The sequence below is a fragment of the Pezoporus flaviventris genome, unplaced genomic scaffold, assembly GCF_033815535.1.
Source record: "Pezoporus flaviventris isolate CSIRO_AGI_PZ_B2104156 unplaced genomic scaffold, CSIRO_AGI_Pfla_v1 ptg000007l, whole genome shotgun sequence".
Classification (NCBI taxonomy): Eukaryota; Metazoa; Chordata; class Aves; order Psittaciformes; family Psittacidae; genus Pezoporus; species Pezoporus flaviventris.
Genome location: NW_026892555.1, coordinates 62,754,881 through 62,772,417, shown reverse-complemented (window position 1 = coordinate 62,772,417; position 17,537 = coordinate 62,754,881). Strand labels below are relative to the sequence as shown.

The 17,537-nt window shown below is 39.2% G+C and overlaps 2 protein-coding genes across 2 annotated transcripts in view; one reads left to right on the top strand and one right to left on the bottom strand.

The window, feature by feature from the left end:
• The window catches only part of LOC133267073 (dynein axonemal heavy chain 5-like), a 459,819-nt gene that overhangs the window by 45,129 nt on the left and 397,153 nt on the right, over positions 1-17,537 (bottom strand). The window lies entirely within an intron of this gene.
• CTNNAL1 (catenin alpha like 1) overlaps positions 1-17,537 on the top strand; it is a 54,694-nt gene that overhangs the window by 7,945 nt on the left and 29,212 nt on the right. The window contains exons 2-3 of the mRNA XM_061448994.1: positions 10,517-10,706; positions 16,513-16,700. Of these exons, the coding sequence (XP_061304978.1) occupies positions 10,517-10,706; positions 16,513-16,700 (378 nt within the window). The remainder of the gene's footprint in view (positions 1-10,516; positions 10,707-16,512; positions 16,701-17,537) is intronic.

Sequence of the window (17,537 nt, the reverse complement as noted above, 5' to 3'; positions counted from 1 at the left end):
TGAAAAGGAAATAGATAATAATTTACAATTGTGGTTTTCAAGGTATGCTGGGGAGCACAGGGCTACCTTAGAGTATCCTAAATAGGTAAATGAAATTATTTTTCTACATTAATAATTAATAATATCACTAATAGTATTCTGGTTTACATGTTTTATCATGTGACCAACCGCACTATCATAAAATAGCTGTGGTTTCAGGGTGTGGTTTTTTTTGTGAACCCTCGGGTGGTGAAATTGTCTTAGAGTTTCTTGGCTACTGCTTTGTAATGTTCAGTACCTTAGTCTTTGATGTGATAGATGAGTCAGACTAGCATTTCAAGTAGCTGAAGTAAGATGCTTCTTACTGACGTAGCTAAAAATCAGTTGCTGTTTTGCAGTGGAATCTTACATTTCAAATTTATGAGATCTGAATAATGAGTTTTCTATAGATTAGATACATTTTTGTAGTTCTGCAGTAGAGCGAGTATTAAATCAAAACTGCCTCACAGTGATCCCTCGCAAAAAGAATTAGAGCAGCCTTCTTGCTAATCAGCATTGTTAACAGATGGTTTTAGACAGATTAGGTAGGGAAATCCCCAAAGGATGAATTATGAATTAATGATTGCAAACAACTCTGATTATAGTAAAACTACTGTAGGGTACCCTGAGCCTATGGCTTTATGCATGGATTTATTTTGTATTTATTAATTCATTGACAGTGCATAACCCTTGCTAGATAGAGCCTTAAATGGTAATTTTTATTCGTTGATGGTATTACGTTCCATCACCAGCCTTGTTTATAGCTAGTGGGGTGAATGAGTGTTACAGACTCTGGTGCCAACTTGTAAATGTTAATCTACTTTAGATAGTGAATGGGATGATTTATATTCTTTATAAATAAAATGAATTCTCAGATGGTAAAACAAGTCCTAAACACAAGTTACAAGATCATGTTTGAACAAATCTCACAGTTCTTTCAGATGTATATAGAAAAATAAAAGAGAACACTTGCTTTTTCTTAGAGAAACATTTTTGTTTTGACTTTTTGTATTAAGCAGAAGGAATGTAACTACACCAATCTTGGGTATTTTCAAATAATAATAAATTAAAATTGTGCTGCAGTAACGTAATGTAAATGTAGGTTTTGGAGTGATGTTTTTATTTATTTGTTTTTTTAAATTCACAGGTGTCAAAATCATTTAGAAGGGTAATACTGTCTAAAGTTGCAAGTGCTTAACATGTAGGAGCTAGACCAATGTATGGAATGTTCCCTTTTAATTATCAAATATTTGGTGTTTTTCAGTCTTACATTTAAATATTCCTGAATTTTCCAACTGAATGAGTTTTTGTTGCCCTTGAGCTCTTCAAGGAAGCAATCAGAAGAATATACAGGCTCTTTAGCATAAATCAGATAATGGTTCCTGGATTATATGAAGTTTTTGTTTTGTTTTGCACTCCTGTAGGTGGATAGTAGTTGGATTTGCATAGCCTTTTCCAGAGCACACTATATTTCTCTGTTAATCCCTAGGGCAAGTGTGTCTTTTTCAAGATGAAATACCAGGTGTTGCTCTGAATTGAAGTGGTATGCTAAAATGCTGCTAAGGAAACCTTCTCTGAAAAAGGCTGGGGGAACTCTCTGCAACATGCAGTGCAAGACGGATTGAATAGCTGGTAGTTGTGCTGGTGAAGCTGCCTGTTTATGGGACTAGCAAGCAACTTTTTCTGCATTTTCAGGAGCAATTTGCATAGAAAGTTCTCAGTCACAGATCGTATCAGTGTGTTGTCCTTGCTGTATTATAGTATGTGAATTTTTAGTTCCACAGATCAGAGCTGGCTCAGGCATTGTTTGCACAAGCAGTAGGTTAGCTAGCAAAGGAAAGTTAGTGAGGAAAGCCACAATAATACTTTGCCATTCAGTCTCTGGGTTTGAGGTTACTAGATCATGTTAGCAAATGGAATTATTTCTGAGATTTGCATCTCTCTAGTGCTGAAATCATGTCTGCATCTAATTTGACCACATCTGAAAGTACATTTTAAACAACAAGCTTCCCTCCGAGTTGGTTTTGTTTTCTTAGGCTTGCTTGCGCCCAGGATTTCTAGGTGTAGAATGAAAAAGAGTAATAGCTTTGTTTGTTAATCTGCCCATTTGAGTAAGAAGATACTGAACTGGAGGGCAACAAGAGGGGAGGAAAATGTACTGGTTCATATACCCCTAAACCAAATTGAGTCTCTCAGCTTAAGTTCACTTTTTCTCATGAGGTTGTTGTGCATTTCAGTAAAATTCAAGACAGCAGTTGAGTTAGAAAGCCACAGGTCATTTTGGTTTCAGATAATTTCATGGTAGGTAAACATGTTTTCTGATACTCAATATACCTGCTGATGCATGTACCAGATAATCAGAAGAGGTTCAGTTGGACTTTCAGTTTGAAAAATTGGTTTTGCCAGCTCATGTCAAGTTGCTCAAAGGTGCAAATTTCAGTCTGTGAATCTCTATACATCTCTTCAGAAAGAGAAGGAAGCTCTAACTTGTGTTGTCTGAAAGCAAAGATCTTTATCATCCTCACCCATTTCTATAGACATGCTGAAGGCACCTTTCTTGGGATGAAGATAGGGCGGTTTTCTGACTTGATAGGCATGCTTACAACATTTACAATAAGAGTAAATGAGGTAGCTTTGACCAGTGGTCAGGTCTCCCTGGTCATTCTCTAGTGATCTCTCTTCAGTGTGTGAAGTAGGGAGGATGGCAGGAGCGCAGGTCAGTTTTCATGTACTTTTCTGCTTTGTATCTGCAGACCACTGGAGATCCCTGATTTGAAAGAGTCTGTGAAAAGTGAACATTTAAAAGCAAGCATATTTCTCTTCTACAGTGTAACTTCAGTAACATCATTAAAGTAATTCAAACCTCCACGTAGTATCTAACAATCCCCAGGTTGCAAGAGCTGATCAGGTGTGTTTATTCCTTCTTTTTACTTTCTCTGGAGTTCTTTTCACAACAACTTGCAAAAAATGTTGGAAATAATTTAATCCCAGTGAAGACGAATTCCTGAGGTTTCCAGAGTTTTTATTACTTTGGAAAAAAAGACGAAAATCCTCAAACCAAAAAATAACACACACTGGAGAAAATGAATTGGTGTCATTGAAGTACTACATCTCAGTTGAACAAATCCATTTGTGTTGCATTTTGGATAATAATTTTCTTGGTTGTGTTTGGTTTGAATCTTGAAATTTAAAGGGTTTTTGGTTTTGTAGGAATGCATTCAGCATAAAGAAAGTGTATTCACTACTAGTCTTGCTGTGAGTTGAATCCTTTCTTTTGATCTCTTAACAATTCCAAGAATGTGTAACAAGTACATAGCAGTGGTACTGACAATCCAAGGTGTGTACTCGAATTTGAAGTTGTGTACTTTTGTCTTTCCTGCGAGCTTTACAAAGAGTAGGTTTTGAAGCCTGGATCTGAAAAGGACTGTTCTCACCCCTTCCAAATAATATTTTAATACTTTTTGAAGCTATTGTGCTTGTGAGAAGTGCACAATTAGATGTTGTGGTGTTTTAAAATTAAATATACAATTTGCAGTTAACTAAAAATCTGGTTACAACTGCAGTATAGCTACTGTCTCGTTTGCTTGTTTTATTCATGTTCTTTTTTTTAGGTATGCATGTTTGGGTAGATAGGAGATAAGATACTAGGTTAGGTGTACCAGTGATCTGATTTGGTAGGGCTGTTCTTGTGCTGCTTGTCAGCTTCTACTTGTCACTGCAGGTCTTGGATTGTTCCTTCTTCCTTTCCAGAGATGGCCTATCAGCTGGTTAGACACTACATGTGAAAGATTGCCTGAGGCTCCCCTAAGCATGTTTGCGTTTGCCTGCAGATAAGTGAACTGACTTGCAGGTTGTTAGTTTATTTCATTTGCTTCCCTGAAGGCTTTTATGAAAGATGTGTACAAAAGCAATGAGAAAATGCTTTTAAGAAGCCTTCAAGTAAAGATACAACAGTCTAAATACCACAGACATAAGAGAACTCGTTGGTCTTTGGCATGCAGTGTATTTGTACTGCCCTTCTAGACACTGGTGCATAGGCTCTATGGGAAAAACACATAAATAGGGGATAGCGGGCTCATATCACTTCTTGGAAGCTGTTCTTTTACAGAACTGGTGACTCGAGCTCCTGAATGATGCATTGAGGGCTGTGTGACTTCTGCAAGAAGGGGTTGATTGCCTCTTTTCAATGACAACATGTTAAAAGAAACTGTTCTGGTTCAAGTGTCTGTAAAGCAGAGGCAGTTGTCTCAAATAACGTTTTCAGGATAAATAGAATATGGGTTCTTACAATAAACTAGTGCATTAGTAGTTAATGCAGTTGGGTCTGGTTTTGGTTATTCTTTTCCAGCCTTTGAAAACTTTCAAAGTTGAGTTTCTGCAAAGTTTGTTTGCAGGGGTTTTCCACAAAATGGAAACTGAGTAGGAAAATAAGGCTTTCTGATTTCCAGTTCTAAAAATCTGCATGTTAGCTAGACTTCTGAAAAATACTTAAATGATTGAAATCGTAGAAAATGCTAAGGAAGGCTTTCAATAATGTCTAGGTGGGCATCTGATCCTAACAGACTTTTGATTTCTAGGACAGGTAAGCAGGTAGTCCTTGTTCACGTCTCAAGATCCTTTAATTTCATCTTTTATGATGAGAAATCTATGTGACAGTTCTGCCTGTAGCCATTACGGGCTGGATGTCAAATGCCAGCTGCTGCTTCTGTGTGCCCTCACATGTGTGGTTGTATGCTGTAGCAGATGTGGGTGTTGGAATAACTTGTGCTGCTGTCTGCCTAAGTAAGTCTGAAGATCTATTTGTCCTTAAGCAGAAGACCTAATGAGCGAGTTCCTAAAATGTAATATTAGAAGTTCCTCCCCACCCACATACTCAAGATGAACTAATGAAAGTATGAACAGTGTGGGAAAGGTCTTTCTGACCAAGTTTCCTACACGTCCTGACAAATGCAACTAAATTTATTCTACAACACAGTTCTATTGTAGAGATTTGTAGCTCCTTCCTTAGTATGTAGCGCTATTGCATTTTCTTAGAATCATAGAATGGCTAAGGTTTAAACATCATGTAGTTCCAAGCCCTCTGCCATGGGCAGGGACACGTTCCAAGACCAGGATGCTCAAAGCTCCAGTAAAGCTACCGTTATGAAATTAATGGAAAACACAAAGCAGAAAATAAGCAAAGTGGAAGAGGAGCTGTTACTTTAAGGATGCTAATCCTCATTGCATAGAGTAGACATCTCAAATACTACTCTTGAGAGTCTAAATCATCCTATGTATTAAGCACAATATCCACCAGGGAGAAAGATGGATAGGGTGTCTTCCAGTATGACTTCTCACTTTAACTCTTGTGTTTGTAGCAGTGGCTGTGAAATAGCAACATTTCCCCTGCTTTTATTTATAGTTATCTATAAATACTTCCTGAAATCCAGTCTCTTTAAGTATCACTTAATTCTGTCATGCAAGACTTAATTATACTGATAATAAATAGACATTAGAATATTTTTAGCTAAGCATGCTGTCATGATGCTTCCTGTGCAGGAAGCATATAACCACTTAAATGTCAGTATCTGACACTCTCAAAAAGCTTTGAAAACAGCTGCTGAAACTGCCACAACTGGGCTCATTTTTCTAAAATATGAAGTACAACTTGATACATCCTGGCTATATAGAAACTGTTAGTTTCAGTGAAGTACTTGGGGAAAAGGCCACGTTTCTGGGGCTCCTTCTAACAAGTAACAAAATATTGTAACTGACAGTTTCTTGAGAGTGCACACTCCTTAAACTGATTGTCTCAAATCTCAGATAAGCATTCCAGGGAAATAGCGTAAGAGCGCACATTAAACGGAGCATGAGTACCATCAAAAGGACTGTTTCTTTTCTATGACCTGATCAGTAAATCCTTGAGTAAACAGCATGTAACGTATTACTCTTGTTCAAAGAGACTTGGAGGTAATCTTTTCAGCTGTTAACTCCTGCCCAAACACCGCCGATGTTAATGACTGGGTGATACATGATCGGAATACAACATATTAAATATCTGGGAGGTGTTAAGCTTAAAGGAGAGCTTAGTTAATGTATTTGGAGTCACAGGTTTGTTTTGAGGAAACAAAACAGCAACAAACCCAACCAACCAAAACAAAACTGAAAGAAACACCACAGTTATGTTCTGATCTGGTTGCAACTGAATGAGCTGCAGGGAAAAGAAAACATAGTTTTAATTTGCTGGTTATAAGTTTAAGTCTTGAAAAGAATCTGAACCTGCAGTTGTTATTACCTCTGCTTTTTCATAACTTTATTTTAAATGGAGGATAGATATACCTGAGTATATATACCTGTCATTCTTTACACTCCTTGAAGAAAAGAGAAATTTTTTTGCTCAGATCTTTCTCTACAATGAGGGTGGTAAAATACTGACACAGTTTACCCAGAGAGGTGGTGGATGCAAAAATCCCTGCAGACATTCAAGGCCAGGCTGGATGTGGTTCTGGGCGACCTGATCTAGTTGATGTTCCTGGTCATTGCAGAGGGGTTGGACTAGATGAGCTTTGAAGGTCCCTTCCAACCCAAAATATTGTATGATTCTATGAATTATACATTCTCCTCATTTGCACTCCAATGTTTTCTGCAGGTGGTGGCAAGTTCTGAGAAGCCCATCTGTATCTGAAGAACTTTCCTCACACTTTTGAGTGTGTTTATTAAGCATTTTACTTTTGGTGTATGTCTATACTTATGTTTTTAGAACCAAAGACAGCCCTTTTTTCTTTAGCTAATCTGTATTTTGTATCTTCACCTATCTCTTTCTTTTATAATGACTTACCTACTCCTGTTTCTGGAGTGTTTGTTACTTACTTCTTATGTAACAAGCATGTGTAAATTTTACTATACTAGTACAGGCTGCATGTGCTAAATAGTGTTGATCATGCTTGACAAAGGTGTTATATGAAGCTGTCTGTCTTGATATATTTAAAACTTCTTGACCAACTTCTGTTGTAGTTTCTTTCACAATGTTTGTTTTTAACTGGCAATCCATATAGTTCCTTACTTTGGGGAAAAAGAAATTGATGGAGCTCAACAAACTTCTCTCCATTCTAATGTTAAGAAAGTTACTTAGATACTACTTGTAGTGGTCCTAAGTTAGCCAGTCTGAGAAGAAATTGTGTCACTTAACTAAGAGTTCATTATTCCAGGAGGTATTTGCAAAGCCTCAGCTGCTGTATATAAACTGCATATGCAAGCTACTCTAGTGGGTGTCTACGGTAGGATCACAGAATGGTTTGGATTGGAAGGGACCTTAAAGATCATGTAGTTCCAAACCGCCTGCCATGGGCAGGGGGACCTTCCACTAGATCAGGTAGTTCAGAGACCTGTCCAACCTGACCTTGAGCACTGATGGGGCTGGGGCAGCCACAGCTTCCACCACCCTCATCATAAAAGATTTCCCCCTTATGTCTAGTCTAAATCTACACTCTTAGTTTAAAGCCGTTGTCCCCTGAGCAAGGGTTTTATTCAGGATACAAGGCTACAGGCCTTGGTAAAAAGTCTTTCTTCTTCCTTTTTATAAGTTCCCCTTGTCTACTGAATGGCTGCTGTAAGGTCTCCCTGAAGTCTTCTCATCTCCAGGCTGAACAAGCCCAGCTCTCTTAGCCTTGCCACGTAGGAGAGGTGCTCCATCCGTCTGACCATTTTTTGTGGCCCTACTCTGAATGCACTCCAACAGGTCCATGTCTGTCTTGTACTGGTGACTCCAGAGTTGAACACAGTATTCCAGGTGGGGTCTCTCCAGAATAGTGGGAGAATTGCCTCCTTGACCTGCTGGCCATGCTTGTTTCTATGCAGCCCAGGATGCAGTTGGCTTTCTGAGCTGCAAGCGCATGTTACTGGCTCACATCTAATTTTTCATGCACCAATATCCCCAAGTCCTTTTCTGCAGGGCTGCTCTCAATCCATCCATCCCCCAGTCTGCAGTCATAACCCAGGTGCAGGATCTTGCATTTGGCCTTGCTGCACTTCATGAGGTGATCTGCCAAAACAGCTGCTGGTTCTTGCTTCACCTTATGTGAGGGGGTATAGGGGTTGTCTTTTTCTGCAAAACTGATGATCCCCTGCTAAAGAAGTGATAGCATTGTAAACTTCACCCATGTCTCAAATGAAAGTGTTTCTGAAAATGTTTTGTAAGACATTATTCAAGTAACTTAAACTGTGATATCTCCATAATTTTTATCAATTGCATACCTCTACAGAAACATACAGGATTCAAATGCCCTTGATGATTTTTAAGACAGTGGGATTCCTTTCACTCTGCAGTGTGACATAAGTGTTTTTTTCCAGGGTTATGCAGAACATGTTTAAACTGTATAGAAACTGACATAAAATGCCGTGGGAGGTGAACTGGCAGCCAGGACATGCTTCCAACTAGTGTTTTATTTATCTTAGGCCAGTGCTATTTTATGTATACTCTTGAGGAGTCATTAACTATGGATGTAATATTAGCCTTTTGTTTGCTCAGGATTGGGTTGCTGTTTGCTTAAAAATCTGTTGGGGAAACAAAGTTGTGACTCTTTCAGATTGGTTTTATTCAGCATTTGGTCTAATGCTATCTGTAGGTTTGCTTGTCCATACCTTGTCAAGAATTTGCCAGCTGGGATTGTTAGATTAGCTGCTGTCAAGTGTCAGGTATTTGCTAGTTTTGTATACCTGAAGCATCTACAATGTTTTGTTTGGGGCTTTTTGGTGCAAAGTGCTCTATGAAGTATTGACATTTTCCATTGCAAAGTTTAATACTGCAGACTTGCTAAACCAGCTCCTGGCAGTGAAAACAAGTCACAGTAAGGTGTTAAAGAGCACCACTACTTTTATTTCCCCTCCAGAAATAGAACTCAGTAATACCTGAAGGGTAAGCCTTGGGCATTGATCAAATTATGAAGTGGACAAGTTCCTACGCTGCTTCCTGCTCTGTGCTTGGAGGCAGTGTGAGCATTATGGGTACAGCTTCTATGCTCTTGTCCTACCATAGGCTTGACTGGGAAGATAGAAGAATGTATGAGTGAATGATGATTTATTTTGAGGAATAGGGAAAGCATCTGTGGGTAAGCTGATACAGCTGAGGTGTTCAGACACTTAAGTAATTCATGTAATTCTGAGATTGTCTCAGCATCTTTGAGCTCCTGGGGATGTGACTTACAGTGCAGTTCTGTGCGCATTTTAAATCGTGCTGCTGCTAAAAGGAGCATTACTGCTGAAAGGAACTGCCCGTCTTTCTCTCTTCAGACTGTACCTTTTCCCTTTTGCCACCAAAAGTATTCATACAGCTATGCAGTGAACTGGACTGGGCAACTGGTTGTGTGGAATCAACATCAACTTCTCCACAACTCAGGTTTGACCCACACCAGATTGCAAAAATGAGAGAGGGATGCAAGGGTGGCTTTTATGCTGGTGTAAGATGTTTGAAACTACAGAGTTCAACTTCTGTCCTTCATCTCACTGGAATATGGTTGTCATACCAAAAATGTAAAGCTCCTATACTGTTTGTTATGCAGGTTGTAATTAGTTAATTCTGACTGACAGAATTGCATGCTGTTCTCATGTTTATTTAATGCCGTGGCTGAGAATCTACTTCTGCAATCCTGCCTTTCTGTTTGGGTGGGAGAGGTATTACTTTGTTTGTTGCCTCATGTTTGATGTTTTGGGCAAATCTTTGGTAGCCTGCGGCCTGTGTGCAGCCTGATCTCTGGTCAGTGTGATCCAAGAAGGAATGTATAGTTTGGTGTAGTGCCAGGCAGAAAAGCCAATACAAGATGTGGAGTTCAAAATAAAAATGTCCTCACAAATTGTTTTACTGATAACATGCATCTAAATGGCCACCTTGTTCTAAATTCTAGAAAACAGGTGTAATTGAGAGTGTTTAAGGTATGAGTACAGTGGATATTTTAATGGAGAGAGGGCTCAAATACTTCAGATTATTTTTAAAAGATGAATGGTTCTTTTTGTTTAAAGACTGTGCTACTACTCATTCTTTCTTACAGCCTGCCTTAATCAGTTGTATAAAACATCATTTATAAAGGCTTATGTTAGTTAAAAGACCCAAAGCTCCAGAATCCTAGTTGATGTGTTTAGATACCTGGCAGTACAAAAACTTTGTAAGATTTGCAGTGCTGGCAAACACAAAATGACAGCTTCTACTGTGTCTGTAGAGTGACGGCCAGTTGAGAGACGTAGGACAGCTTAGTTTGATACTGCAGACAGGAGGGGAAAAAAGAAGTCCTCGGTTCATTTGAGATGTGAGATAAGCTGAGATCACAGCATATGAGCAAACTTCATCGTACTCCAAATTTTTTTCATTCTCTGAGAAGTTAAATGATACCTCATGACTCAACACTAAATTTTATTAGTGAAGTATGGTAAAAAAATCTATTACTGAGTTCAGTTCAAAACTTGCCTTTAATGCTGAAGTTAAAACGTCTTCTTGCATGCAGTTCTAATTAACTCTTCTTGTTCACAGATAACTACTCTTATTAATCATAAGGATAAACCAAAGCGTTCAGACAAGACTCTGCAAGCAATTCAACGAGTGGGCCAAGCAGTTAACCTGGCAGTTGGGAGATTTGTTACAGTAGGTGAAGCTATAGCCAATGAAAATCATGAATTGAAAGAGGAAATGAGTATTGCTTGCATCGAGGCAAGGAGAGCAGGTATGTAGTTACTCATGAAATTGTGCTTGTGCCATTTTTGGCACTCTATTTTTAGTGTCAGGAATAATGTAAGAACTTTATTAGCTGATTGCTTAGCAGGCTTCTGCTGGTGCATTCAAGGGCTGATCTGTTACCTTATATTGTCACTTAAATTGCTGTCATCTCACACATAGGGAATGGAATTGTGTGTTTGCTTTGATTCTCATAGGATCTTTTGCCACAGGGAATTACCTGACTGCTCTTTGTTTATGTTGGGACTACAAAGAGCAGAGTGTTGAGAATACAACTTTAGAGTGTATTGCTCTCAAGCTATAAGCTTAGAGTAGTTAAAGTAATTTGAGTGTTATACTATTGAAGTCACTGTGTTCTAAATCTGAAGGTCTGAATGAAGGTCAGTGTCAACCCATATTTCATTAAGACTCAGTAAGATGACTCACAGCTGATGACTTCCCTCAGTAGAATGAAAATGATATTGTATTTTTGCTCAATTCAACTTTTCTTGCAAACTTGCCATGTATGTATATTGAATGTGAAGTATGGACAGTTGATTGAGTTACCAGCTGTCACCCTCCTCCCCTCAGAAGCCTTTGTCTAGGTGAATAGTTTCTGTAGTGGATTACATTCTCTGACATTGTAAAAGAATGTCAGTGTCATGCTAGAAACTACTTTCCTAGATATTAAGTACTATTGTTTGCAAGGTATTTCAATGGCTCTTAATAAATGCACATTTCACATCTGTAGTGCAGCATTCAAGAAGATGACATCTAGAAGAGTGTTCCTTTTGTTGTTAGTGGTGATGGGGCTTTGTTTTTGGTGTGTTTTTTTTTTCTTACAAATACCTGTGGATCATGGGAAATCTTCCTTGAAGCTTTCCCTGTTTAAGCAGGTGGACACGCCTCATGCCTGCAGGTGTGACAGACTTTCTGCTTACTGTGGATTCAAGGAGGCAATCTGGAGCTTCTGGATGTGGAGACAAATAAATGACTTCTCAACACTGAAGCATTGCTTGCAGAAGGAGTAGTACTCTACTCCAAGACATGGGTTACTGCACTTAAAGTTGATCTGCTAAGTTTAACAGTGGACTTGGCTTTTAAATAACCTCAGAAGCCTGAGAAATGTGCTGGTATATTTCTTGCTGAATCACTGTGCTGGCCTCAGGCTTTGGGGATGCAGTTCATACGATTTTTGTGATTAAAAAGCAAACTTAGAAGTCGGGCATGTTATGTAAGAAAATCCCCGAACAATGAACCATGATGTCTAGAAACATGCTGCTGCTGAATGGTGGTTTTTGTGATTTGAAGGACTGTCCTAGATAAACTTCAGACTGAAAATTCATGGTTGCACCAGTAAACTTGGCTGCAAACAGAAATGTCTTAATTTGAAAACATTCCATTTGTTAGATGAAGCATGTGTTTTCTCTTCAGAGATCCAAGCAAAATGCTGACAAGCCAAAGTTTACGTTGATAATCTCAGCTGCTAAAAGAGCTGTGCAGTCTGGATTTCTATTTCTTGTCTTGCTAGTTAGTTACCCTGTGCCTGAGTGCTTTTTCTCTCTGTCACCATATCTTAGAGGAACTCAGAACCTAAAATAGTCTGTAGTATTTTTCTCATACCAAATAGTTATACTTTTTTACATTGCAAGTTTTATTTCCTGTTATGCAGTAATGTACCTCAGTCTAGAAGAGTCAAGGTATAGGCTGTTTACTTTCCTAGCAAGCCTCACATTTACCCTGGCATGGGTCAGTTATTCTCTCTGAGCTATCTACTTCAGAGCTAACTGATGACTTAGGTGAGAAATTCAGTATATCAAATGTTTGCTGCTGGTTTTTATTTTGGTGGGAGTTTTATCTGTGTGTGCCGGTATTATCTCTGTGTACTGTGACATGTTGGACAAGGTAAGACAGTTCTTTGTGCAGTTAAATTCTTAGGGATAACTGTCCTCTGAATTCAGTCTCTGAACGCAGTTGCTCGGGTGCCATTTTGAACAACTTTGGTGCTCCCAAGCAAGCCAATAAAAATCTCCTGGCCAATTATAGCTAAGAGCATTGACTTGTATAAAGCAATTCAGTGTCTTGGTGGCCTGGGAAGCAGAAAGCCCTTGCTGTTTAGGTCAGACAACGTTACAAGGATCTTTATGCTTTTATGATTTTTATTATTTATTTATTTAATTAATTTTTGCAAATAAACTAGGTAGTGCTTCAAAAAATAAACGGGCACTTTGTTAGGTGTAAAAGATTTCAACACTAAAGGAACTGGAACACTAAGCATCTCAGTTGCTAAGTAAGAAGTCTGTAAATCAATTGCATATCATGCAGAGGCTTTGAAGGATGACAGATGTTATATCTGTCTCTTGTGAAGGGTGTAATCAGTGATCTGAAGTGTTTCAGACTTGTTATGACTATTTCCTTGTAATAAAGCTTGTAATTTCATTCACTCAAAATAGAATCATAAAACACTGCAGAGGGTCATGTAGCAGATTTTGCCTAATGTTAGTCTTGCAGTATGTCAGTGTTTATGGTGTCAGTATAGGAGTGGAATGTAACTCAAAGAAGCACATTTCTGGATTTTCTTTTTTTCCTCCCAGAACTAGGAAAAGCTGGTTAATTTAAAAGAGAAAACACATGTCAGGAATGAATTAGTGTCGATACATTTGCAGTATTCTCTGCCAGTTGACTACATAGTCCTAAAGAAAGACATGGAGTAAAATGCCTTATCTTCCTGGACAAAGGACTAAATTAAGAAGGTTGAAAACGAACAATTTAAACTGAATAAATAGAGCCACAAAATAACTTAGGTTTGACGGGACATTTAACCCCAAGAATGAAGAACATGCAATCTCATGTACACCTTTTACAGTGTTTGACCACCCTTACAGTGGCAGAAGTATTTTGTTGTATCTTGTTCATTGCTTTTTGTCCAGTCACCGTGCATCTCTGGGATCAGTCTATCTCTGTCTTCTCCATACTTGCCCATTAGGTAGGTAGTTGTAGATCACAGTAAACTGCCATTGGCCTTCTCTTCTTGAGGTAAAACAAACTCTCTTCCTTCAACCTCACCACTTACATTGCCTGCTCCCTTATGCCAGTGTTTCCCCTGGTACAGAGGAGCCCAGAGCTAGCCATGATACTCCAGCTGCTCTCTCCCAAGTGCCAAACAGAAGGGAAGAATCATTTCTGCAGCCTGCCAGTTACACCTCTACTAACAAACCAGAATGCAGCGGGCCATCATTGCTCACTCCAGGAGTTCAGCTCTTTGTCCACTGAGACCACCATGTCTTTCCCTGCAAAGGTTCTCTGTAGACAGCTGATCCCAGCCTGTTCTGTTGTGTGGTACTGTCCTGGCCCAGATGCAGGGCTTGGCATTACTGCTTTGTTGGACTTCACAAGCTTCCTGTCAGATCATTTTTCCAGCTTCCTATCCCCCTGTCTAGCAGCCCTCTCCTCCAGCATATCAGGCATTCCCCCAGTTTTGTATTGCTCACGTATTTGCTAGCCCATCACCCAGGGAACAGTTTTCATGCCCTGTATCAGTCCCTGAGGGACACCACTGAATGCCCTGTATCAGTCCCCAAGGGACCCCGCTGGTAATTGACTGCCTTTGGACTTTGTACCACTTACTACCGTCCTCTGTCCTGACAGCCAGGTCCATTTCATGTCCACCTTATTTGTTTACCTGTTCAGTCCATATCTCATGATTTAGTTGTAAGGACATTATGGGAGATCACTTTGGAAGCTTTCCTGAAGTTGAGGTACATGGCATCCATTATTTCCTTTTCTAGAGACGGTGTCATGTCATCATATAAAACATTCAGATTGATAAAAGACTATTCACCCTCACAGGTCTGTGATGGTTTTTCCCAATTGCCTTTTTCATCTGTATGTGATAAGGGCTTCTAAGATGATTTTAATAATACTCTTGGAAACTGTGTGAGGCTGACTAGCCCAAAATTGCCTGAATTTTTCTTGTTGCTCCTCTTGAAGGTGGGTCTGACAGTTGCCTTTCTAGTATTAGAAATCTGTCCTAATTGCTACAATCTTCCAGCCATGATAGCAGAATTACAGTGATCTGCTCCTTTGACACTCTTGGATGTGTCCTGTGGATGTATATACCAAACTGGCTTAAATAGTCCCTAGCTTAGTCTTTTTACTCTAATAGGTCTTGTTCCTTATAGCTTACTCCAACAGCACCATTCCTGTTCCTGCAGTTGCAGATCTGCAGGCAGAGAAGGAAGCCTTTGTTATGTTGTCAGAAATTTCAAGTTTGTATGGCTGTCTGGAGCTTTTGACAGGCAGATATTGCAGCTCTTTCTGTGTTCTCTGATGACTTTTTGTATGACTAGATGCTTCACCTGTGACTTGATAATTCATCTTCAAGAAGGTGAATCTTGCACCATAAGGAATGGGGTAGTGATGCTGTGTATCCTTCCCTTCCTTGATTTATCATATTTGCATATTTATTCTAGTGAGACCCCCTGAGTATTTGTGACATGGTTTTTGTGACCTGGCCTGATCCTAGCAAAGTACTGGAAATTCTTTGCCATAGTGCAGTAACTATTCAGGCAATTTAGGAGCTCAAGGGATTACAGTTGTCAGAGAGAAAGCTATCCGTAAACACTATGAAGTGTGGAGCTTTGTGGTTTGAAGGGCTGTCAGGCCTTTCTTGTTCCATAGTGTTTATGTGTGGTATTTCCGGAGTAATAATGCACCCTCAGGTTCTTTGTAGGGAACCGCAGGCTTTACCAGGTTTTAGGTGTATTTTGTCTGCTTAGGTGGATTACCGTAGTTGAGGTTTTGAAGATGAGTCACAGGGGACTCAATCAGATGTCCTAGATTTTGTCTTCAGGGGTGATCTGCAAGTTAGTTGTGGGTTGATCATCTTGTCTTGCATGCCAACAAAAAGCATGTCTCAGAGCTTGCCTTAGTTCAGTCTCCCAGCCCTCCTCCTGTGCTTATCGAATAGGAAACTGCTCTATGCCTTTCCTCTATTGCACTGTTATGTAGGGTACTCCAGAAGATTTAATGTAATTGGAGCCTTTGATTTTTATCAGACAAGGAGATCCATTGACTTCAGCACATTGTAGACATTTTAACCACTTAAAAAATAAAAGGTGTCAAATAGGGCTATTTAACTATTATCACTTTAAATGCTGATAAGATAAAAAGATGCTTAGGAACTGAGAATTGGTGCTTCCTTGCCTTTTTTCTCTCCTGTCTCTGACTACATACTGTTTGATGGTCCTCCTATGAACATAAATGCAGTAATCTCCCTATTATGCTTCAGTCCTATAAATTATAAAGTTACTGTTTTAAAGTTTTAATCTCTTTGTTCTTCTTGCCTGAAGACTTCTATAGGAATAGGAAATCCATAAATTATGGGAATACTATCTGAAATTCCAAAAGCAGAGGGGAATTTGTAGTTTTTCCTTGCTGCATCCCACTCTGTGGGTTGATGCTGCGTTGCCACTGATCTGACTTTTGCTATAAAAATATGAAAAATACCTCCTATTGAAAGTTTTCTCCCTCCACACTCCTCAGTTCCAGCCGCTCCACCTCAAATATGTAGACTACTGTAAGAAAATTAGTGTGTGTTACAGATGGAAGAATGAAGCAGTACTGAACAATGGCCCGTATTTAAATATGGAGAGGGTGCCACCAACAGTCAGTAGAAGGAAGTGAAGTGAAATATAGAAGTCGTAGTTAGCTCTGAAATTGTTTTAATCATCAAAAGTAAAAGCTAAGAATGCTTAATGGCCCAGTACCTCTTCTTGTAAGTATCAAATGCTAATTATTTCTTTTGTTCCCTCTAGGTGAAACAATCGCACAGCTTACGGATGTGGCAAGCCTGGATCACCCAGAATCTGATAGTCACATAACTATCTTTACAGACAAAACGGGTGTTGTAAAAGCTGCAAGGCTGTTGCTGTCTTCTGTCACAAAGGTGCTGGTGTTAGCAGACAGAATTGTTATTAAGCAAATTATAACTTCCAGAAACAAGGTATTTGTAGCTTCTTTTTTGTTTTGTTTAACTGATACCTGCTGTCAGTGCTAAAGAGTGGTGGTAAATGAAATGGTATTTTCATTACATCTTCAGGGAAAGTGCGAAATAAAGAGGTAAAAGTGAACGCCTTGCACATGTTTGTCTGCCAGATACCTGAAAGGGGATGGCTATAAGCCAGGATGAATAAAATACCAGTTTTCAGTGACTTCATTCATTTGGTGTGGCCTCTATTGCTCTGTTGACTTAGCATGCTGCAGAAGATGCTGTGTTACTGCTCATTTAACTTTGTTTACTGTGAGGTGGAAAGTATGTCTGTCAGTAAAATGCCAGTAAAAGCTTCCACTTGCTAAGGACAGGATGTTTGTATTGTCAGGATCAAGACAAGGAGAGCATTATGAATGTGTCTTAAGGCAAGAAGCCGTGAGGAATGCTGGTGGAAGTCTGTGCTAGTGAAGTGAGGTTTAAACATGAAAAGTTTTTTGTGCTGTTTAACATGTCTTGAAATTACTTAGTTGATTTAAATAATGTACGAAGGCCCATTTAACCTCAAGTGTAATACATTTCATGTACTGCACTGTCTTGCCTGTAGGGTATTCTTTCTTTTTTGCTCCTCTGATGTGCTAAAACAAAAATAGAAAAACCTCATATTTGAAAAATGAGAGCCTGATAGGGCCTGAGTTTTTCCATCAATATTCAGCTCATTATCCAGAGCAGAGCCTCTCTTTCCTCCATTGACTCCTTTTGCCATCTCTCTTCCTTTGTCCCAGTTTGCTTTCCAGACATGCTGGTCTCTATTTTGCAGCTTCTAGATCCAGGACACTCAAGTTACTTAGT